Source organism: Musca domestica, unplaced genomic scaffold (assembly GCF_030504385.1).
Source record: "Musca domestica strain aabys unplaced genomic scaffold, Musca_domestica.polishedcontigs.V.1.1 2, whole genome shotgun sequence".
Taxonomy (NCBI): domain Eukaryota; kingdom Metazoa; phylum Arthropoda; class Insecta; order Diptera; family Muscidae; genus Musca; species Musca domestica.
The window spans coordinates 25,910,765-25,934,855 of NW_026712249.1; the positions used below are offsets into that span (position 1 = coordinate 25,910,765).

The 24,091-nt window shown below is 35.0% G+C and overlaps 1 protein-coding gene across 3 annotated transcripts; it reads left to right on the forward strand.

Annotated features, from left to right (window-relative positions):
* The first annotated feature begins 1,342 nt into the window (after positions 1 to 1,342).
* On the forward strand, positions 1,343 to 4,630 carry LOC131802232 (uncharacterized). 3 transcript variants are annotated; one of them, XM_059122024.1, is made up of 3 exons: positions 1,343 to 1,627; positions 1,699 to 4,447; positions 4,539 to 4,630. In XM_059122024.1, exon 2 carries the CDS (start codon positions 1,894 to 1,896, stop codon positions 4,360 to 4,362), a length of 2,469 nt encoding a protein of 822 aa, XP_058978007.1. In that variant the 5' UTR covers positions 1,343 to 1,627; positions 1,699 to 1,893; the 3' UTR covers positions 4,363 to 4,447; positions 4,539 to 4,630. The 3 variants fall into 3 exon arrangements, with proteins under 3 accessions (XP_058978007.1, XP_058978006.1, XP_058978005.1); XM_059122023.1 differs by having other exon boundaries at positions 1,719 to 4,447; positions 4,519 to 4,630; XM_059122022.1 differs by having other exon boundaries at positions 1,719 to 4,447.
* Positions 4,631 to 24,091: the final 19,461 nt, after the last annotated feature.

The window sequence follows — 24,091 nt, forward strand, 5'->3', positions numbered from 1 at the left end:
TTGATGTACTTGCTTTTGGACTGAATTCAGTCGGATGGGCTAAAATTCAGGTCATTTGACATTGCCCATTTGGTGCATAATTTACGCGAAATCGGTTGAAGATATATATGGGAGATATATCCATATCTGAACCGATCTTGATACAATTAAGCAGATGTATTTTTGGGTTGTATCAGATATCTGGTACCAAATATCATTTTTGTGGAGTGCATTTTGCGAATGTGAGAGACTTAAACTCCAAATCAGATGAAACACACACGGCTGTGCCAAAATTCAGGTTATTTGGATTAATATTACACATTTGGTCCGCAATTAATCCGAAATCGGTTGAAGATATATATGGGAGCTGTTTATAAATTTGAACCGATTCTCACCAATTTCAATATGGTTCGTCCTTGGGACAATCAGATATTGTTTGGAAAATTTCATCACAATCGGATAATAAATCCGATCTGCATTTTGTTGACAAGAACACATGGACGGAACGACAGACAGACTGGCATGCATAAATCGACTCAAAGAGTAATTCTATGAAGATTCTCAAAAGTAACTATGGGGCGATCTTGCTTCCTTCTCCATGTTACAAACAAATGCACAAAGATAAAGGTATACTTAAGTCAAACCACAGTGCCGCATCTAAAACTATTGACTACCGTTTTTTTTTTAAGTGATTAAAATTCAATAACGACATTGAAATTAGTACTAAAAAGGCAAAAATTTGTTTATATTGACCATTAATTCGATGTCCCATAAAGGCTGCAGGGGTGGTCAATGAATCGATTTGTGTACATTACAAAATGAGATCAAATGGCGCTTGGGTTTTATGACCCAACGGAGATGGGTGGTAGACAACATTGTCATTTCGTTAAGTCCATTAAAGTAAGCTTATGATCTGATAAAACATCATTGTTGGATTTTAATTAGCAAATTAATGGATAAAAGATTTGAGTACGAAATTTTATTATGCCTATAAACATTTTATAAATGAAATCTCATCACAATATTTTGTAGATATGAAAAATTATTAAATAATAAACAAATAATATTACGAATTAATTCACATTGAAAACAAAAAATAAATGAGAATTATTGATGCAAAAGAGTTGTATTGTTGAATAACAATGTCTGAATAACAATCGAACAAAGTACATGCAGAATAATTGATAAAATATTCCTTTTAGATTTTATCAAATATTTTTTCTCAATATGTAGTGTCAAAAAAACATGTAGTTACAATACTAACTCCGTATCTCAATTCCAAATACCAACAGAATTCTGTATATCAATTTGCGGCATTCTAGCTCTATCTCTTCACCCAATATCAAATTTAGTGAACACTGTATATCAAGCAACCATCAGCCAAACCTTGAACAAGTAAAAATACTGCAAACGGAAAACCATTACCACAGAAGACTCACATTAGAAATGTTACACATCAACAATCTACACACAACAGAGAGAATAAATTTTAAGAGCGACACAGATAACGCAGCTTATTGCTATAGGCATTTGACACAAAAGAAGAGATCGTGCAATATGTAAACAAAATCAGTGCAATATTAACAGCCGACGATGATAGTGCATTCTATCGTAGTTATTAAGTTAACTTGACGATTATTGTTTACAAGTAAGCGATTTTTGTGTAATAACATTGTGTTTGTTTCTATTTCTAATCAATGCTGTGATAGTAATATTAAGAATATTATATTATCTTGTAGATCCCCTGAAGATGCAATTTATACAATTGCGAAATATCGGAGATCAAAAATGAAATAAAATAAAAAACTGGCCTAAAGCTCAAAAAAACTCATATTATTAAATATATTGGAAAATAGGTCGAAAAAACTCACACTTATAATATATAACACGGAGAGCACGCCGAATACCAACAACATGATCTACAGAAACATCAAGTATAAAAACAACATCAAACACAGCATTAACAAACACAAAAACACAAAAGTGAAGATTGCCAAAACAAAATGCTCTTTAACTTTTCTAATTCGATGTCGTAACAACGGCATCATTCCTAACTTTATTAAAAATGCCTTAAAAAATATTCACAATATTTTTAAGACACCTCAAATATACCACATTAAAAATACATTAAAGGGATACATTGATACTTTTCAAAACAAGATTCTCAATCTACTAATTAAACAGAAACATTACGAAATAAAGAACAATCAAAGGGATCAACAAAATATAGAAAAAACTTTGGGAGAAAATCTAACACAACAAGAGATAAACATAGTTACTCAAAACGAAAGCAAAATAATATCGAACATGGAGAACGAAATAAAAAACACACAGAAAAGAAAATTCGAAAAACTTAAACAACAACAAATGATACAACTTGGCATAAAACAGAATGATAAATGGTTTGTAAACAAAACAAACACTCAATTCCCCGATGACGTGAAATGGCTTCTTTCGCTTGGAGAGAAATTTGGACTTCCAACAACAAAATCACAATTCCCACTATTTAAACTAATAGCAGACGGCGAAGACGTAATACAAACATGGAATGACAAAGAACAACAAGAAATGATGAGGACAAAGTTCACAACAATGATAGACACACATATGAATAAGATGAAAGAGAGTGAACGAGATAAATTTATCAACAGCACAGTGGACCGCACCAAAACTTTTTTGAAACAAAATAAAAATATATTAATTTTAAATGCTGACAAAGGAAATGTTACGGTTGCAATGGACATTAATGACTACAAACAGAGGATGAACAGTATTATTTCAGATATGATGACATATCAACGGGTGAACAAAGATCCAACAACAGGTTTGATAAAAAAGAATAATGAACTGGTGGAGGAGCTATACAAAAACAACATTATTACGACAATGGAAAAGAAAAAACTCAGAAGTGACGTGGCTACAGCTCCAAGATTGTATGGACTACCAAAAATCCACAAGGTAGATTTCCCGTTACGCCCGATCTGTTCTTCAATCAATTCTCCGTCGGAAGAACTGTGCAAATATGTGGTTAAAATTTTAAAAAATCTTACCAAATTCTCCAAATATAACGTTCAAGACTCAATGGCGTTCAAAAACAAAGTTAAAAATATGACGATTAAAGAAAATGACAGGATGGTTTCGTTTGACGTAGTATCACTCTTCCCAAGCATACCGATAGATCTTGGTATTCAAATAATCGACGAAAGGTGGGAAGAACTAAAAGAATACACAAATATGACAAAGGGCCTATTTTTAAGTATTCTAAAATTTTGCATTAAAGACAACCGATATTTCAAATACGACGACAAGATATATAAACAAAAGAAAGGACTGCCAATGGGTTCACCAGCTTCTCCAGTTGTGGCGGATATAGTCATGGAGAAACTCTTAGACACCTGCATGGAAAAACTGACGACAAAACCCAAAATATTAACGAAATACGTGGACGATCTCTTTGTGATAACTGGGGAAGATGCAATCAATGATACATTGAATATACTTAACAGTTTCAGCAACAATATCAAATTCACCATGGAGGATGAAATGAATGGATGTTTACCATATCTAGACACAATAATATATAGAAATAAGGACAAATTAGAATTAGACTGGTATCAGAAACCCACGGCATCGGGAAGAATTATAAATTTCTTTTCGAAACATCCCAAGCAAATGATTATAAACACTGCAAAAAATTTAGTACATAGAGTAATGAGCATTAGTGACGAGAAATTCCATAACAAGAACAAACACAAAATCCGAGATATTCTAACAAACAACAATTTTCCAATAAGAATAATAAATAGATTAATAGGACGACGGAATACTACTAGAGAAACCCAAAAAGATGAAAAGATATATAAATCTATGATTTACGTACCAAATTTATCAGAACGATTCCAGAACTCAAATTTATATGACAAGAACAAATATATAATAGCCCAGAAAAACAACAACACTCTCAAAAAGCTATTTAGCCATACAAAAGACAAAATACAAAATCCTGATAAACACAATGTGATATACCAAATACAATGCGATGGCAACCCTAACGAAAAATGTGGGAAATATTATGTTGGTACCACAAAAAATAAATTGAAAACTAGACTATCAGCCCATAAGTCTGATTTAAAAATGAGAAACCAAAATTACACACAAAAAACAGCGCTTGCGGAACACTGTATATCAAGCAACCATCAGCCAAACCTTGAACAAGTAAAAATACTGCAAACGGAAAACCATTACCACAGAAGACTCACATTAGAAATGTTACACATCAACAATCTACACACAACAGAGAGAATAAATTTTAAGAGCGACACAGATAACGCAGCTTATTGCTATAGGCATTTGACACAAAAGAAGAGATCGTGCAATATGTAAACAAAATCAGTGCAATATTAACAGCCGACGATGATAGTGCATTCTATCGTAGTTATTAAGTTAACTTGACGATTATTGTTTACAAGTAAGCGATTTTTGTGTAATAACATTGTGTTTGTTTCTATTTCTAATCAATGCTGTGATAGTAATATTAAGAATATTATATTATCTTGTAGATCCCCTGAAGATGCAATTTATACAATTGCGAAATATCGGAGATCAAAAATGAAATAAAATAAAAAACTGGCCTAAAGCTCAAAAAAACTCATATTATTAAATATATTGGAAAATAGGTCGAAAAAACTCACACTTATGATTTTCATAAAAAATAAAATAAAAATATACCGCCAAATCTCAAACACAGGTACTATCTGAAATCGGCCGAGAGTACATATATGGGAGCTATATCTAAATCTTAACATATTTCTAATTAATTTGTCATATTTATTATTGTAACCATCGGCCGAAATATATGTATGGGAGCTACACCCAAATATATAATTTGGCAATTTTTTTTTTGGTATCAAATTTCGTCTCTCTGCCCGAATTTCTTGGAATCGGGCATATGTTTGGTAATGGTGCATCAAATTTATGAGATCGGCCGAAAATATATATGGGAGCTATATCCAAATCTGAACCGATTTCAATATAATTTGACAAATTTATTTTCGGATCAAATCCCGCTACACATTCCAAATTTCATTGGAATCGAACATAAACATCGTTTTTTTGACATCAAATAAACGAAATCGGTCGAAAATATATATGGGAGCTATATCCAAATCTTTACCGACTTCAATTTAATTTTGCAAATTTATTTTTGTACCAAGTGTAACCACTCAAGCCGAATTTCATTGGAATCGGGCATACGTATACGTGCACCAAAGGCCCATCAAATATGTGAAATCGGTCGAAAACATATATATGAGAGCTGTGTCTAAACCTTAACCGATTTAAATATAATTTGATAAATAAATCGTTAGACCAAATTCAATCACACATTCTGAATTTCATTGATATTTGATATACACAGCGTGTTTGATGCATCAAATACATGAAATCGGCCGAAAATGTATATGGGAGCTCTATCCAATTCTGAACCGATTTCAATATAATTTGGGAAATCAGTTTTTTAGATAAAATCCATCACATGATTTAAATTTCATTGAAATTGGGGATACATAGCGTGTTTGGTGCATCAAACGCTTGAAATCGACCGAAAATATATATGCGTGCCATATTCAAATCTGAACCGATTTCAATTAATTTGACAAATTTATTTTCGGATCAAATCGCGTCACTCCAAAATTCCAAATTTCATTGGAATCGAACATACATATCGTATTTGAGGCATCAAATATACGAAATCGGTCGAAAATATAACTTGGCAAATTTATTTTTGTTCCAAATTCCGTTACGCATTCCAAATTTGTAATAGATCAATAGATATGTGCTATATCTCCAGTTCCAAGTGGAATTTCAAAAATGTATATAGCCTATGTTACTTTCAGGCGATGTTGTTGTTCAGCGGTTTTCGTTCCATAAATTACAAACAACCAAACATACAAAAATTTTCCTCTTTTATAGATATACCTCCAACCTCCATATGTTCAGTCTACACATGAACAGCGACCCCAATACCAAATTTAAGATTTCAAGCACTTTTTTACCCAATACCAAATTTAGCACTATTTAGTACTTTTAGAGCACCTGTAGTACCCATTTCCAAAAGCACCTCTCAAAGCCACCACACAAAAAATTTCAAAATTCCAGTCTCAGCCGTTAACCATAAACCAAACTATTCCAAATTTAGTACAGTTCGCACACTTAGCACATATTTCAAAACCTTAAAGAGAAAGAATATCCAAAAATCATGTGGTACATCTAAACTGCATTTCTTTAGGGACTCCCATTCTAAATTTCAGAATTCTAGTTCATTTATGATTATGATTTAAACCATACTACAATATGTTGAAAGCCCCTTATGTCAAAATCGAATCGTAAGATTTCGCTTTTGAAATTATGTCATAGAGCCCTGCCCAGACGTTACCCTTAGCTTTTTGACCAGGGGAATTTGCCCAATATTTACGGACTCCGTTGTGTTATTAGGTTTGCAAGACAATTGCACACGAAAGTTATGGCCCATTTTGTAGCTAAATATAATCCAATGGTCATTCAAAATTCCGTGTCGGTTGGTTTCCAATGATGACCTTTAGAGCAACTCAAAATCAGGAAAATTTAAATTTTTTTGGTCTATTTGATCCTCTAAACGTAAGTCTTCATCTTTAATTCCCTAACCCTACCCACGTGCAAAATTTCGTGAGGATCGGACGACAAATGTGACCTCTATACAATACCCTCAACAAATGGTGTTGGGGGTATAGAAAAACTTTAGAAAATGCACAATTCAAAATTGTAATACAAATCGAAAAAAGCGCATGGGTTAAACAAATTTGACAAAAATTTAATAAATGTAAAAAAAATATTCGCCTTTTTATTGTCATATTTATATGCGATTTTCTAAGATTTTATAAATTTCTGGCAAGACAGTCGAGCGGTTGTTGGCTTATAAATGGAATAACTATGATATATTTCTTTTACATATATAATGTACCTATTTTACTTTATATCCCATATCTTGGCTATCAGCATCACTGTAATGGTCAGAAGTGATCTTTTTATGTATTAGTGATTTGGCCGGAATTACAGATATTCGCGGTTTAGCGAAAATTTTCGTATTTTTGAAATAATTGATTTGATTTATTTTACCCGTGGACAATATGTCCGATTGTCCAAATTGGTAGGCTTCTGCCCAGCCCTAAACTCCAGCCCTGACTCCATGCAAAATTCCGCGTCGATTGGTTCATAATTGTGGGCTGTAGAGCAACAGCAAAATCTGGAAAATGTTCTTTCAACCCCATTATTATTTTGCAATCATCTCCAAAAAGAGTAAGATTTTATTCTGATCCTAACCCCACCTTCATTTTAAATTTGATGACAATCGGGTCATAATTGCGACCTGTAGCGTGATTACGAAATTAGAATGGACATACGGGCGGACCGACATACATACCTAGATCGATCCCTCTCGGCGAGATTGGAAGATCCATATATAGGTTCCTATGTGGGAGATCAATATTTGAGGGGTTACATAATTTTTGACCCAATCAAACTTATAATACCCAACATATATTGTTGTAGGGTATAAAACGATGTCCGTCTCTCTGTCCGTTGAAATGGGGATACAATCCACATGTTTGGTATTGGTATAGCCTCCATATAACGGCACCTCCCAATATTCGGTATTTTGATGATCTTAGCCAACATTTTTTATGGATTTCTCTAAAAACTGGTATTTATAGTTTTTAATGTTTTATATAGGTTCAGTTTTCCCATATCCCCCATTACCAAAGGTACCCATCGATATACGGGATTTTTTTTTTTGCCATTCGGATTTTTTTCAAAATCGGTATTTGTAGTTAATAATGGGTTCTAAAACCAATTTTAAACTATTTTCATGCTAGTTCAGGATTTTCATATAATGGTAGCCATCGATATTAAATATTTTGATGATCTCAGCCACATTTTTCCTCGGCCTTTTGCATTTGATACGAATCCTTGTAGTAGATAATTGTTCCCGCTTTGGCCTCCATATAACGGATCGGCACACTTATTTGCATTGTAAAACCCTGGAGGGTAATGAAATTTTGACCTGTCGAACTTAAGGTTTTTTAATTGTTTGACCGATATGATTGATTTACTAGAAGACGAGGTTAGGACATAAGGAAATTCCAAAATATTTCAGAAGTACATACATACCATTCAATTCCCAAAATATTTCTGAAATTACTGACAATTATATATGTCGCTTCCAATGTCCTCTTGTATTAAATTATTTTCATATCCTAGCACTATCAAAACCTAATTCACTTCCTCTCAGCACCATCAATCTCCCACCGCTGGACACCTTTAGGAAATAGTTGAGAGTTTAAAATAAATACGGAAGTTTCCACTTCAAAATCATTTGCAAACATATCAAATTTCTTTACAGAGGTAACCAACATTTTGTTTTGACATTTTCGTGCAATTTCTTGGAAAACCTTTCTCAACAAAAAAAGGAAGAAAATCTAGTAAACCCAAAAACCGCCCAAGAATAAAGAATCCATCACAATCCAGGACAAAATGTAAACTACAAAGTTTAACTTTAACACGGCTAAATACAACAAGATTAACAAAACTCCCACAATCGGTAAATAGCTGGTGCTGCTGTCTGAGCGTACATGTCCGTGTGTTGCATTGTGTTTAAATGCCGCGCTTACTGGATCGACAACAAAGGTAACAGGTCATATTACATGTATGCATGTCTGTATGTACCAACCAACCAAAAGAGATTTGATTTGATTTATTTTGAAAGACGAATGTAAACGTTTGTTGTACAAACATGCCATACATACGAGGATTCTAGCATTGTTTCCCAGAAATCGAATCTCAAGATCAGTGCAAACAAGGCCGTCAACAAATGATTACGCGTATGAAGTAACAATTTGGCTTAGAGAAATCAATGCCGGAATTACATACATGTATCTTAGTTTAGTTTTTTTTTTTTCTAAGGATCTACATCTTTACTAAATCACGCCTAAACCAAGGACTTTTAGGGTTTAGCAAAGAAGTAACCACAAACGAAACCACAATGGTCAAATCTAATATTTATTCAAATAACCAACCTTGTGCACCATTGATATTACTTTGCTTGGCGGAGGCCCACAACCTCAACAAGATTAAGATGTTCCGTGTGAGATAAATCGCCGATAGATTTGCTAAGATCTCATTTTAATCATGTATGTATGAATGCATATAGGTGGTGACGGATAGTGGTATGCAAATCCCAGAGATGCAAACAAATCCTTGAATGTCCTGATTTTATCTATGATTATGTTTTTCGTTATTTCTTTCTCTTTGTTATGGTAAAAGATTGGCCCTACTGCACATGTGGGGATTTTGCATAATTTGTTGTGGCTTAACAAATTGTTATAATCGTGCGGTTTCGCCTTGTTCCTATTTTATCAGATCTTTGGGTGTGTTCTACAATAATGGGATATATAATTGGCTCAAAATTACACAGTGCAGTGATAATGATCAGGATTTTCAAGACAGCTGGGGGATTCGAAGGATCTACAAAGAAAATGAAAAAAATGTTATTATTGTAAAAAAACAAATCCACGATAGTTCTGCAAAATATACTCAAAAATCTTCAATCGTTATTTTGATAATATAAAAAAATAGTCGATATGGTGGGTCCACTGTAATGTACTTTCCCAACAAATGGCACAAATATTAATTCCAAGTAGATGCCCCAAGAACGGGAATGTTTCCACAAAAAAAAAAAAATAAATAAATAAATTAATTAAGAATTTTGCACTAAATCTTCTGATCAGGTTTAAAAATGTTCAATGGTTGATCTTCACTCAATATATAAAGAATCTGCGTAAGTCTATAAAACATATTTTAAGAAATAGTAATAATCGACCAAAAATATTTACAAAACTCCCCGATAATTGATTTGATAGATTAGCAAATTAAAATTGTTTTATTTTTATCTCAAACAATTTTCACTGTGGCAGTTCCTTAATATTCGTAAAAAAATCTACATTTATCATTGTAGTCGACCCCCACAATACACCCACAATTATTATCCTGATATTTATTAAAAAGTCTTAAAAATCCACTCTTTTTATACCCTTCAGCATACATAGTATGGAGGGTATATTAAGTTCGTCATTCCGTTTGTAACTCATCGAAATAATAATTAGACCCTCAGCCATATGGCTAAAAAGGTTATATCATTTGATACGGTCAAAACGTGCCTAGTCGAAATAACGATTTTAGACCCTAGGTCTCTTTGGACCAAATCCGTTTCTGCACATTTGGAGTCGATCTAGAGGTGTCCGTCCGTCCGTCTGGCTGGTGCGCACGAGAACTCTCGAAAGGAGTATCCTTCTGGTACAACCTCCCCACAAATGGTCGATATTTTCAAAAAATATATTTTCTGCATTCAACCTCGCAAATCCAATATTAGTTCACTACATCAAGTACCTCCCCCACAAAGGGTCAACATTTTGAATTATTACAACTCTTATAAAATGTGATGTAGGTGTCCAAATGTCTTAAAATTTCATACATCCCAACATTTTTATAAACCCAACAACAGACCGTTAAGATGGAATATATCGGTCTACTCCTTTGAATTTTGAATATCCATTAAGCCCATAAATCGCGAAATTAACATCCGATTCCACTTAGACTTGGCACATCTGAATATTTCTAATAACACAGGATTTGTTACAAAAAAACGGTGGGGATCTGACCATCTCTTCTGGTACATCCCCCACAAAGGGTCAAAGTTTTGAATAACCTAAACGTTTATAGAATCCGAAATAAGCATCAAGTCCTCTTTATATTTCACACACCACATTATTTCCACTAACAAAAGATCTGTTGTGAAGATGGGATGTATCGGTCCATTTCTTCTGGTACCTCCCCACAAAGGCTCAAAAATTTGGCGAAAAAAAAACATACGGTTCCATTCAAGACTTGGTACATCTCAATATTTCCATTAATACATGATCTGTTAAAAATATGGTAAAGATCGGACCATTTCTTTCGCTACCTGCCCCACATAGGGTTCAAGATTTTGAAAAACAAAATCCTCAAAGAAAGCGAAATAAGCATTCAACACTCTTCAAATTTCACACATACAAACATATTTGCTAATACAAGATCTATTGTGAAGATGATATACAGGGTGTGATAAAAAAATTAAATTTTATTAAATGACAGCAAAAAAAGTCGGAAGTAGCATCAAATTTCAGAATAAGTTTAGATTTGTTCCAATTGGTGACCAATTATGACCTTCAAACGGCCAATGAAACCGTCACACGCTGCCCGAATGTTGCTCTGCAGTATTTTGGAGCATTCCTGGCGAAGCGCTTGCTTGAGGTGATCGACACTTTGGTATTTTTTAGTGTCAACCTTGCTTTCCAAAATACTCCAGACACAATAGTCCAACGTATTAGTATCCGAAGATTTTGGTAGCCATTGTGCGCTAGAAATAAAGCGAGAAACCTCATTTTGTAACCATTCTTGGTTGGCGCGTGCTGAGTGAGAAGGTGCTGAGTCCCGTTAGAATGTCCAAGGTCTGCGACCAAACTGTGTGCGTGCCCAAGGCTTTAATACACCCTCCAGAATATTTTCGCGATAATATTCGGTATTTATTCTGATGCCACGGTCGGTTAATACGAGCGGAGAGCGACCATCGGCTGTTAATGCGGCCCACATCATTACAATGGCCAGTGATTGAGTTCTGGTGCACATTTTCAGCCGACCTCATTGGCAAGTAAACACGATCATTTTGTTTACAAATATTTTCTCATCGGAGAATTCACCACTTTCGGCCAAGCGTAGCAACTCTTTAGCTCTTTTTAATGTATTTTATTTCTGTTGCGGTGTAAGTTCTTGCACTTTTTGGAATGTCAATGGCTTTACCCCGAGCTCATTCTTCAATATTTGCCGAATGAAATATTGCGATATGTTCAGCTCACGAGCCATTTTTTGGCCACTGCGACACTGGTTTCTATTAAGTCGCTTCTTTACTTTTCGTACCATTTCTGCTGATGTTGCTGTTTTCTTCCGTCCATTTCCTTGACGTCGGGCTACGATACCAGTATCACGGTAACAAGCGATGGTACGAGACACAAAAGATTTATTCACATTTAAATGCTGGAGTGGTCGAACGATAGCCACTTGTGGTTTTCCAACCAAATATAAAGAAATCACACTATCACGCTTGAATTCCATCACGAATAACTTTTTTTCTGGAAAATTCTCACCAAAATGCTTTTGTACCCTGGTACACAATATAATGAGCTGTCATTGGAATAATTTTAACAGCTGTCGGACGAGTGGCTTAGAAATGACAGCAGTCTGAATTTGGTCGGTTTTGTGGACAGATGTACGCCCTCAGCCTATGTCTCTTTATACCCTACAACACTATGTGTTGGGAGTATTATAAGTTTGATTGGACCAAAAATTATGTAACACCTCGAAATATTGGTTTCCCACATAGGAAAGTATATATGGATCTTCCTAGCTCGCCGAGCTGAGTCGATCTAGCTATGTATGTCCGTCCGTCCGTCTGTCCGTCTGTCCATGTTAATTTGTAATCACTCTACAGGTCGCAATTATGGCCCGATCTTCTTCACGAAATTTAGAATGTAGGTGGGGCTTGGACCAGAATAGAACCCTATTGCTTTTGGAGATGATCGCCAAATGTTTAGGGGTTGAAATGGACCAAATACTGGAAAAATGTCGGATTTTTCAGTAGCTATACAGGTCGCAATTATAGACCAATCGACGCGAAATTTCGCGTGTAGATAGAGTTTAGGGCGGGGAAGAAGCCTACCAATTTGGGTGGTCATCGGATAATATTTAGCGGGTAAAATAGACCCTATCTTTTGTGTTGAAAAAATCAAAATGTTTCATTAAACCGCGAATATTTTAAATCCCTGCGAAATCACAAAGCCATCACAAGGTTACTTCTGACCTTTACATTGATGTTATTATCCAACAAATCGGATATATAGCAAAATATGTGCGATATATATGTCTATGTCGAGAACGGCTGAACTGATTTCGACAGTTCTCATTAATTCAGAATGGCCTCTTGGCAGGAAAGAAAAAATGTCTAAAAAAATCGCATAAAAATATCTCGCTAAGATGAAAATATTGATTTTGTAAAATTTTTTCATATTTTTGGCATATTTTCATTTTGAATTAAACATTTGGTGATATTTCTACCGCTAACAAAACGAAGTAGTTAGGATATCAGGATATCATATACAGATCTCATTTATGGCCCGATCCTTACGAAATTTTGCATGGGGATAAGATGAGGGTCAGAATAGAAGCCTACTCTTTTTGGAGATGATCGCCATATATTTAGGGGTTGAAATGGACCAAAAAACTGCAAAATTGTCAGCAGGTCGTAATTATCGCCCGATTCTCACGCACATTTGAATGGGGGTTACCTCACATTGCAAAAGCCAAGCAGTTTCGGATGGCCATCAAAAAATATTCAATGTGTGAAGGAGTTTGCCAACTTTTACAGACAAAATACGAAAATGTCCACTCCAGTGACTTTTTGGAGAATTCACAAATACAGGAAAGACGCACTTCCGACTATTTCGTTAACGCTGATTTCGTTGAAGAATATAGTCAAATGTCTGTATCTCATATAGATGCGTTTCAGTCAAAAACCAATAATAAATGTTAATCTTTTGCCACTTCTGAGAGGTTATAGGTCTTTGGGAAATATTGGTTCCAGATCTTGGAAGACCATTTACGTGCAACATCTACCAATAAATTGGAAATGAGCAAATTAGTTTAAGTTGCTATTATTCGAAAATTAGAGAACGAAACCTGATGGTTTCCTTTTATTATTTGTCACAATATCTTGTGGAATTCTGTCGAGTATTTCGCCTATATTAACTGTATGGTTTATTATAGTGTTGTAGGGTATTCAACGGTCGGCCCCGCTCGACTGTAGCCTTTGCTTACTTGTTTTTTAAATACATTTCGACATGAGTTGAGATTATTCAAAATGTTGACCTTTTTTTACCGAGAGAGTTGTTCATTACTTTGCATATCGGATGCGAATTTAACCTAAGTGTGTTATAAATATTGCGACGTTGTAGCTGTGTACTACATCGAATATTTCCGACTAATTTAAAAATCTGAAATGGAAAAGTGATATGTTTTAAATAAATATCTGAAGGACTATCATAGGTCCTGATATTAATTTTTTAAAAAATATTGTCTAAGAAATATTATTAATTTAAAATATTTCATTTGTCCCACTGACCTCCTTTAAAAATATTTAAAAAAACCTGTGATCATTGCTCCAAAACTTATTTTGTTTTCTCTTTTCGCCTTCCACTTATTACTCTCGCTCCGAAAATTAATAATTTCTCCCCTGCCTTATGGAAATTTGAAACATTTAATTATGACAAATAACTGTCAAATTTAACGCATGACTTCGTTGGCATAAATTACCGCATTCAAAAGTCACACTGGCGCCATATAAAACTGATGATAAATTATGTTTTGACTTGGCTGGCACACAATTCGGAACAACATTTTGGCCACGCCAAAAAAGGTGTGAATTTCATAGAAATGTAGATTTTAGAACATATATATATATATATGTATGAAGGGAAGCATTTCTCGTTTGCCAAATATGTCGAACGGTCCCAAAAAAATACAGAAAACAAATTTAGAATCCCTTTTCAACGCCTTCGATTTTTTTGTAGGTTAATGGCATTTTGTCGCCACACAAATTTGTTTTTCTTCATTCTCACCTTGTTGCTGTTCTTGTTGGGTTCTGTGTGCAAAACGTGAAGGCGATTAAAAAGTAGGTGTCGACTTTCGCACTTGGTGTTTTTTTTTTTTTTGGTTATCACGGACTAAAGGATGCCTGACCGATGCTGCTTAGCTTCTTCAAGGATTCATTTTATGCAAACATAACATACATTTAAACATTGTTAAGAGAATGATTAATGATTTTTTAACAGGCTCACACTTAACATTTAATTGATACAGCCTCATACCACTACGAAGCTGGCTGCGACAACACCAACAACAACTATCTGCCCTAATAGGATTAGATCGAACTTAAGCTGGACACTGTAGCATCAACAGCAACGACAAGCGGTTTTAAGTTACTCATGGTGTGAAATGAGACACCCTGGACAAAAAGACAACAAGGTATGGCCCAGACAACAAGGTGTGAAGTAGGTAATCGGAAACATTGTTGTTGTTGGGCTTGATCCTTCTGTTTTTGTTGTTGATTTTCTGCCACAAGTTCTCAGCATCCACATTTCACTGGGTTAATTAGTAAATAAAGTGGAATTCTTGAAAAAATCAGCAGGTTTTCATCTTCCAAATCGCACTGGGTGGATCGCACGCTTGCTCTCCTAAGTAGAGCAGACACATCATTCATGCAAAAATCTCCAACAATGAAATAAGGTATCTGCTATTTTTTTATTAACTGTAATTAACACCTATAAAGAAGCTTAGCGTATGTCCAACCGGGCTAAAGATCAAATGTGAACAAGTGATTGATGGGCTACAAACTCAAATGGCAATAGAAGAATTGAAATTCATTGAGGGGAAATTTGAGAATGAAAATTATTCTGAGAATTTTTGAAAATTTTGCTGAACAAATATGAACGATTTTAGATATTGCATTGAAAAATTTGCCAAATGGAGCTGCTTTGGTTTGTCGGATGTTTCAAAGACTCAAAATGTTTTTGAAAGACTTTGAAAAAGGCCAGGCAATATTTTCCTATGAAGAAGATCATTGTAAGACGTACTTTCTGTGGAAGACTTTTAGATTGGATAAAGTCTATGGAAGGTATATGAAAAGTTTCTATATATGGGAGGTCCTTCCGCTGGCACCCTAGAAATTTGCTAATTACAAGAAATCTACAAAGTGTCATACATTTTTAGGAAATCTATGGCTGGTTTATATATCAAAGTTTGTTACTCCGTTTGTAACTCACACTATATCTAGAGCTCTATTTTCTTGGTGAAAATAAAATAAAATAAATAAAAATAAACCGAAATTCCGAACGTAAAGTTCGGCTTAGGCCTAACTAAAGATTTGTATCTACTAAAGCGATGTGAAAAGCTAATGGAAATACTTAGCCAAGAAATGGTTCACATGAGTGGAAGAAAATCGGGTTGTCCGGGTTCAAAAACCCATGCCTCTGGATCCTGGATAGATAATAGGACATATTGTAACATTTAGGAGACAATTTGGTGTTTATTTTATCCCATAGTGGAACCTTTTTTGACTTTTTGGGATATTCCCATTAGCCTTCAAATGATACCCATATTTCCCGATATTATTGTCTTGGTGCGTCCGCCTTAAACCCGGTATTGGACCAGGACTTTTGGGTCAAATATCTGGGTATCCAGATATTGAATATTTGAAAGACCTTATGGCCCCTAACTTGAACATTTCACCTTGATTGAAAGCAGTTTACGAAGGTCCACTTTCACGAATAGTTCCATATTCGGTACTTAAATGTTTCCAGTGATGCTTTTCAATGTAATGATCTGGAAATGAATATGTGAATTTCCTCGGGCTGGAATTTTTTTCTTTACAAATATCCCCCAGTAACGATGCCCTCGATATAGCGGCATTGGGATAATATTGCAACTTCTTTTGTGAATTTTGTATAGGGTGAGATTAAAAAACTGCAACCAACTTCGGACTGCTGTCATTTCTAAGCCACTCGTCCGATAGCTGTTAAAGTTATTCATTATATTGTTTACAAGCGTACTAAAGCATATTTGGCGACCATTTTCCAGAAAAAAAGTTATTCGTGATCGAATTCAAGCGTGATAATGTGATTTCTTTTTATTTGCCTTGAAAACCACAAGTGGCTATCGTTAGAGCACTCCAGCATTTAAATATGAATAAATCTTTTGTGTCTGGTACCATCGCTCGTTACCGTGATACTGGTAGCGTCGTAGCACGACGTCAAGGAAGTGAACAGAAGAAAACAGAAAAATCAGCAGAAATTGTTCGAAAAGTAAAGAAGCGGTTCGTGAGCTGAACATATCGCAATATTCCATTTGGCAATTATTGAAAAGTTAGCTCAGGGTAAAGCGATTAAAATTCCAACAAGTAAAAAAGCTGTAAGTTCGGCCGGGCCAAATTTTAATACCCTCCACCATTTGAAAAGAATTTGGCAATTTCCAAGGAAAATAAAATCCATTAAAAATTAGGATATATACGGCGACAAAAAGCGAACTTTTGTCATAAGCTAGTACAATATTCAAATGCGAAACCTGAATAAAAAATTCGGTGAGTAGCTAAAATGATCAAAATACCGAATATAAGGAGGTACTATTATATGGGGGCTATACGAAGACGTGGACCTGCTCAGACATTTTTCTGTCTTAGGCTATAGTATCCATTACGAACTTCAAATACCAAATTTGAAACAATTACGATTAATAATGTCACTAAAATCATCAAAATACCGAAAATATGGACGTACCATTATATGGGGGCTATATCAAAACGTGAACCTACATCAACCATATCCAATACTAAAAGTCCTGCAGACTAATACACATGTGAGTAAAATTTTATTAATCTACTTCATTTCGTTCGGAAGCTAGGGCGATTTCCACTGACGGATTGACGGACGGACATCGCTAAATCGACATAGAATTTTATGCTCATCAAGACTTTATATACTTTGTGGGGCCTAAATTGTGTACAGGGTTGCCCATATTCAAAGGACCCATGACTCTTTGGGCCCATTCCAATCGACGAGGCTTGTCCGCAGGCAACATTCTTTGCGTCAATTGAATTCTTTACGGGAACAAATGCAAATCAATGCGAATAATCCGTTGTAAAGTGGACCGAGCCATGCCCAACTGCTGAGAACGGCGTTTTTGGAATGTTTTTGGGGACCTCTCAACACTGGCAGCGATATTCTCGGCCGATCGCCTTGGTCGACTTTTATATGGCCTCTTCGGATTAGAAAGAGCCTTACCAGTCGAAAATTTTTCGTATAAACGCTTAATGGTGTTCTTAGAAGGCGCACTTCTCACATTTTTTTTATGTTTTAAAAGCTCGTTGAGTTTTCACAATTGACTTCTTCTGTTGAATGTAAATTTCAACTATTTCGCGTGGCGTGTATTGGTTCATGGTAAAAAGCTTCAAACGCGGTATGTCATTAAACGATGTAACATCTCTGTCAAAAATTATGGCGTTGCCAGATGGGTCCGTCGAATATGGACAACCCTGTATTTCGAGGTGTTACAAACGGGATAACAAACTTAATATACCCTCCATACTATGGTGGAGGGTATAAAAAGTGCAAGAACTTACACCGCAACAGAAAGAAAATAGACCCAAAAGAGCTAAAGAGTTGCTTCGCTTGGCCGAAAGTTGTGAGCTGCCGAATTTGGTTTTCTCCGATGAGAAAACATTCCTTGGTCAGTAATTTGTAAATAAACAAAATGATCGTGTTAACTTGCCAAAGAGGTCAGCTGAAAATGTGCACCTTCGGTTCGCCACCAGAAATCAAGCGGCGTCCATGGTGGAGGTGTGGGCCGCCATAACAGCCGATAGCCATTCTCCGCTTGTATTAATCGACCGTAGCATCGAAACAAATGCCGAATATTAACGCGAAAATATTCTGGAGTGTGTATTAAAGCCTTGGGCACGCAAACATTTTGGCCGCACACCTTGGACATTCCAACAGGACGTAGCACGCGCCACCCAAAAATGGTTACAAAATGAGGTTTCATTTTCAGCGCACAATGGCCATCAAAATCTTTGGATACCAATCCGTTGGATTATTGTGTGTGGAGTATTTTGGAAAGCAAGGTTGGCAATAAAAATTACCAAAGTGTCGATTACCTCATTCAAGCGCTTCGCCGGGAATGCTCCAAAATAACGCAGAGCAACATTCATACAGCGTGTGGCGGTTTCATTGGCCGTTTGAAGGTCATAATTCGTGCCAAAGGTGACCAATTCGAACAAATCTAAATTTTTTCTAAAATTTGATGCTACTTCCGACATTTTTTGCTGTCATTAAATAAAATTTAAAAAAAAAAATGTAAAGATTGTGGCGTTTGAATTTGTTGCAGTTTTTTATGTCACGCGGTATCAATCCGTCTATATGGAGATGACCAGTATGATAATAGCCTTACCATTCGCAAAAAATTACTTCTACCTTAAAGTTATTTCGAGTTGCCTATAGTAAAGTTAATGCATACAAACGATTATTCATGCTCATCATATATAATTTTATATGCGGGAATATTGGACCCCAATTTTGGTATAAAGATTGTCACTACATATTCAAATCGGATTTCGCTGAATTTCGATATTTTTAGCGAAACCTATTGAAATTAGTTATAATCTGTCCCTTTTTAAATATATCCGTCATATATATCTTCGTGGAATTTTTAGTTTATTTTGTACCAAATGTGCAAAAACATTCCAAAACGAATGTAATATTGAACGACCAAATCCTTAAAAAATCAAATGATATTCGATACAATATATCAGATGCATCATCGAAATACCTTTACCAAATTTTGTTGACATCGATTCAAATTGGATGTAGCTTTTATAGATATCTTAGTCGGATTTCGAACTTATAGTGCACCAATTGTGTGATATCAGCACAAATAGGATTAATTTTGGGCCAAGCACATTTTACTTAGAGGCAAATATGTAAAATTTTGTGGAAATCGGTTCTAAAATGGCTAATACTCCGATATTTGCTATTTTATATATAAGACTTCTCGAAGTCATAAACTGCACTCTGTTGCAATAATAGTTGGGTAAATCGTTTACGATATGGTTTCCATACGTTCCATCCATCCGATTTCAAATTTAAACAGCTCTGAAACCTAGAAATATAAGAAATACAGCTCAGAAATATCTTTGCCATATTTTATCAAGATAGGTTCAGATTTGGATATAGCTCCCATATATATCAAATGGGCATTACAAGTCCGAATTTAAAAGATACAAATGCTTCGGCATATTTAGTCCTTTGAACTTTAAATTATAATTATAATCATAGCGTGTATGATTGAATTCTCCCATAAAAACGTTTAATTGTTATGCGGAGCTCTAATAAATTAGCAAAGTGGTGTAGGGTATCATAAAGTCGGCCTCGCCCGACCTTAAGACTTTCTTTTCTGGTTTCAATACTTTATCACGATCTCATTTTGCAACACTTTGTGCAAATTGTTCTTTTGTAAGAATAATCAATTTTGAAATTTGCATCCGATGTTGCAGTGCAAATTGAACTCCCTATCTTAAAGCAAAGGGTGACAAAAAAAACCGGCTTAAATGGCATGTATATGAGGACGTGTTTTTACAGGAGCCTTGGCCATTTTCAAAACTTTACTTTATATATCATTTTTATATATACAACTCTCCTCTTACCAAAATTCCCTTCCTCTCCATCTCTACAACATAAAGTGTTATAAACTGAAATTCACACATCAAAAGGATAATTCCGCAAATATTTGCTTCATTAAAAATCAATAAACACACCGCTCACATTTAATAACGAACAACAAAAATTTAAAAAAATCCAAAATTATGGCAATTAAGGTGAGCTTTCATTTTCACAAAAACAATGAACATTTAACAAATTTCAATCAACTGATCAAAACTTAACAACAATACCAACAACATCAAAAAAATTCAGGATCCTCGCTCAAGAAAAAAATCGTTTACTAAACAAACAACAATCATGCTTGCTTTCATGACAACGATTAAGTACGGCCTAAGAGAGGAGAGTGGGAATAAACTTGACGCAAAAAACCAATGTTACAATTTTTATGCCTTCAACTAAGTGATCCTTAGGAGATCATCATCAGCGTTGCTGCTACCAATCAACCAAAGACATGACAATGAAGTTATAAACGTTTTTATAAACAAATAATTTCAATCAAGTTGTCTTGATGGTTTCCGGAGGGGATCTTCTTTGAAAAGTGTCACGGGACGAAAATATCTTCTCATATGCTGGTCTGGTCTGGTCTCATAAAATGTTTGATCGGGGAACATAAATAACAGCAAATATTTTTAATCAATATCAAATGCATGGAACAGTGTTCAGAAATAGGAAGATATTATGTATTCAAATAAGTATTAGAATGAGGAATTTTAGACTTTTGTTAAGTCCCTTTCCGCACTTTATAAAATAATGATTCAATAGAAGTTATAATTACTGATTTCCCAGTGATATTAAAAATAACTGACAGACTGACCGAAACTCAACGCCCAGACGAAACGGCTGGAGCCAGAATCTTGACATTTTGCAAGAGGGTTAGCTTTAGTGGGTAGGTGTATGACTCGGTTTTTGGAAATTCGTTTTGGAATATTTCGTACTGGATAAACAGAATGAGCTAGAGTGATATTAGGAATGAGAGTCATTGATGGAATGCAGGATAGATATACCAAAGTGGTTCGATCTTAAAGCTTACGAAAAGTTCAAAAATTATACCAAAATTCTAAACTGGTACCATTTTGTATAATGTGTACACTTGAAATTTGGTAATTTTAATTTAAGTTTATATAATATTAAGCTGGTTTTGAAAATATATACTAAGTGTGAAAACTGTACTAAATAGTACTAAATTTGGAGTAATATGGTTAAGGGTGAACTGATGAAGCTAGAATTTTGAAAATGTGTACCATGATTGTACGGAAAGTACAGAATTGTGCTATATTTGGTATTGGATAAAGGGACAGAGATAAAATTCTCAAATTTAATATTCAGTTTACTGATGGTGTCTGAAGTTGAGATTTGGAGGTGGTTTTGGAAATGTGTCCTATATTTGTTCGAAAAGTACTAATTTGAACTAAATTTGGCATTGGGTGAAAGGATAGGGCAGGAATCCTCAAATTTTATTTTAAGGTCTCTGTTGGCATTACGAATTGAAATATAAAGCTGATTTTAGAAATATGTACTATATTTGTACGAAAAGTACTAAATTGAAAATAATATAAAAACAATTCTGAAATTGCATATAGATGTCACTGTTGGTGTCTGTAGTTAAGATGAGCAGGTGCGTGTACTATTATTTTTGGAAAAGTATTAAGTGGTACGAAATTTGGTTTTGGGGAAAGGATAGAGCTGGAAGCCCGAAATTTAAAATTGAGGTTCTGCTGGAACCTTGAGATTTAGAGGTGTTTTCGAAGAATATGCTATAATTGTACGAAGGGTGTAAAATTTGGTATTGGGAAAAGGGATAGGGCTGGAATCCTCTAACTTGATTTTGGAATCCCTCTTGGTAAATGGAATTTAAATATGGAGTTCATTTTCGTAATGTGTCCTATAATTGTACGAAAAGTACAAAATAGTACTAAATTTGACATTGGGGAAAAAATAGAGCTGAAATTTGATTTAGATGTCAGAGTTGGTGTCTGTGGATAATATATGGAGGTGGTATTGGAAATGAGTATTGAAAGGTACTAAGTTGTACTAAAATGTGTATTGCGTGAAGGGATAGAGCCGGAAACCCTAAATTTGATAATGAGGTCTCTGTTGCTATCTGAAATTGAGATACGGAAGTGGTTTTGGATATGCGTACTATAATTGTACTAAATGGTACTTAATTTGGTAACGGGAAAAATTACAGAACTGAAATCCGGAAATTTTACAATAAAAATTGTTTTGAAAATCCGTACGTTTGACTGTACGAAAAGAACTAAATGTAACTAAATGTGGAATTGAATGTCACTGCTGGTGTCGGTGGTTAAGATATGGAGGTGATATTGGAAAGGTGCACCACATATAATTGTTCGAAAAGTACTAAGTGGTACCAAATAGGTATTGGCTGAAGAATAGATCTAAAATCACCAACATTGAGGTCACTGTTGGTGTCTGGGGTTGGTAGAATCAGCTGGTTTTGAAAATTCCTACTACGAACGTACGGAAAGTGCAAAATGCCACAAAATGTGCCTTTGGGTATTGGAATAGAGATGAAATTCTGAAATTTGGTATCAATGTCACAGTTGCGGTCTAGGATGTAGAGAAGGAGAAGTTGTTGGGCATGCGTAGTACGAAAAGTATGGTAATAAATTTAGAATTTGGCTTTAGGATATAGCTGGAGTTCTGAAATTTGATATGGAGGACAATCTTGGTATATATCAGAAGATGGCGGAACTATGATTGTACGAAAAGTACTAAATGATACAAAATTCGCAGTTTAATAAGTGGATAGTGCTTGAGTCCTGATATTTGATATGGAAGCTGGTTTCTTGGATTTAGATATGGTGATGGCAATTTTTATTATGAAAACATATAAGCAAACGCTATAGTCGAGCGGGGCCGACAATGTGATACCCTTTTCGCTTTTGATATTATGTCACAGAGCGCTGCCCATATATTACCCTTAGCATTTTGACCAGAGACATTTTCCCAATATTTACGCACTCAGTCGTGCTGTTAATTTTTGTCCTGTCCTTAACTCTCTTCTAGGGCAAAATTCCGCGTAGATTGCTTTCAAGTGTGTGATCAGGAAAATTTTTCTGTTTTTAGTTAATTTGAAACCCTAAATATTTTGCGAACATCTCAAAAGCAAGAGGCCCCCACGGTATTTTCAAATTGTGACTCATCTATACGATTTGCTTGTCAACGATAATTGGCTATATTCATCAACGAAATCAGCATAAAAAGCCAGAAGTTCGCCTTTTGTGTATTTCGGATATCATCTGTAAGTAATGTTGGTATTTTTTCACACAAAAGTAGTGGTCCATTCTACCCGCTGTCCTGAACTCTAACTTGATGCGAGATTTCATGTCCTTTGGTTTCTCTTTGTGACTTTTTGTTTGTCCATTTCAACCCCTAAATATATTGCGGACATCTTTGAAAATAGTAGGCCTAGCCCTTCTGATCCTAACCCCACCATTGTAAAAATGTTTGTGAGGATCGAAAAAAAATTTAGTGAGGAATTTGTCAAAATCGGTCCGGTCATTCTTGAGATATAAGAATTCCAGCTAAAATCTACTTCTTTTGTATATATACATTGTTTATATTTCGCTATATATATCCGATATATTTACTATCGGCATCTACGTGATTTCGCCGGGATTAAAAATATTTGCGGTTTAATGGAA

Coding starts and splice junctions, on each gene's coding strand:
- LOC131802232 (XM_059122024.1), top strand. CDS start 1,894: ATGATCTACAGAAACATCAAGTATAAAAACAACATCAAACACAGCATT.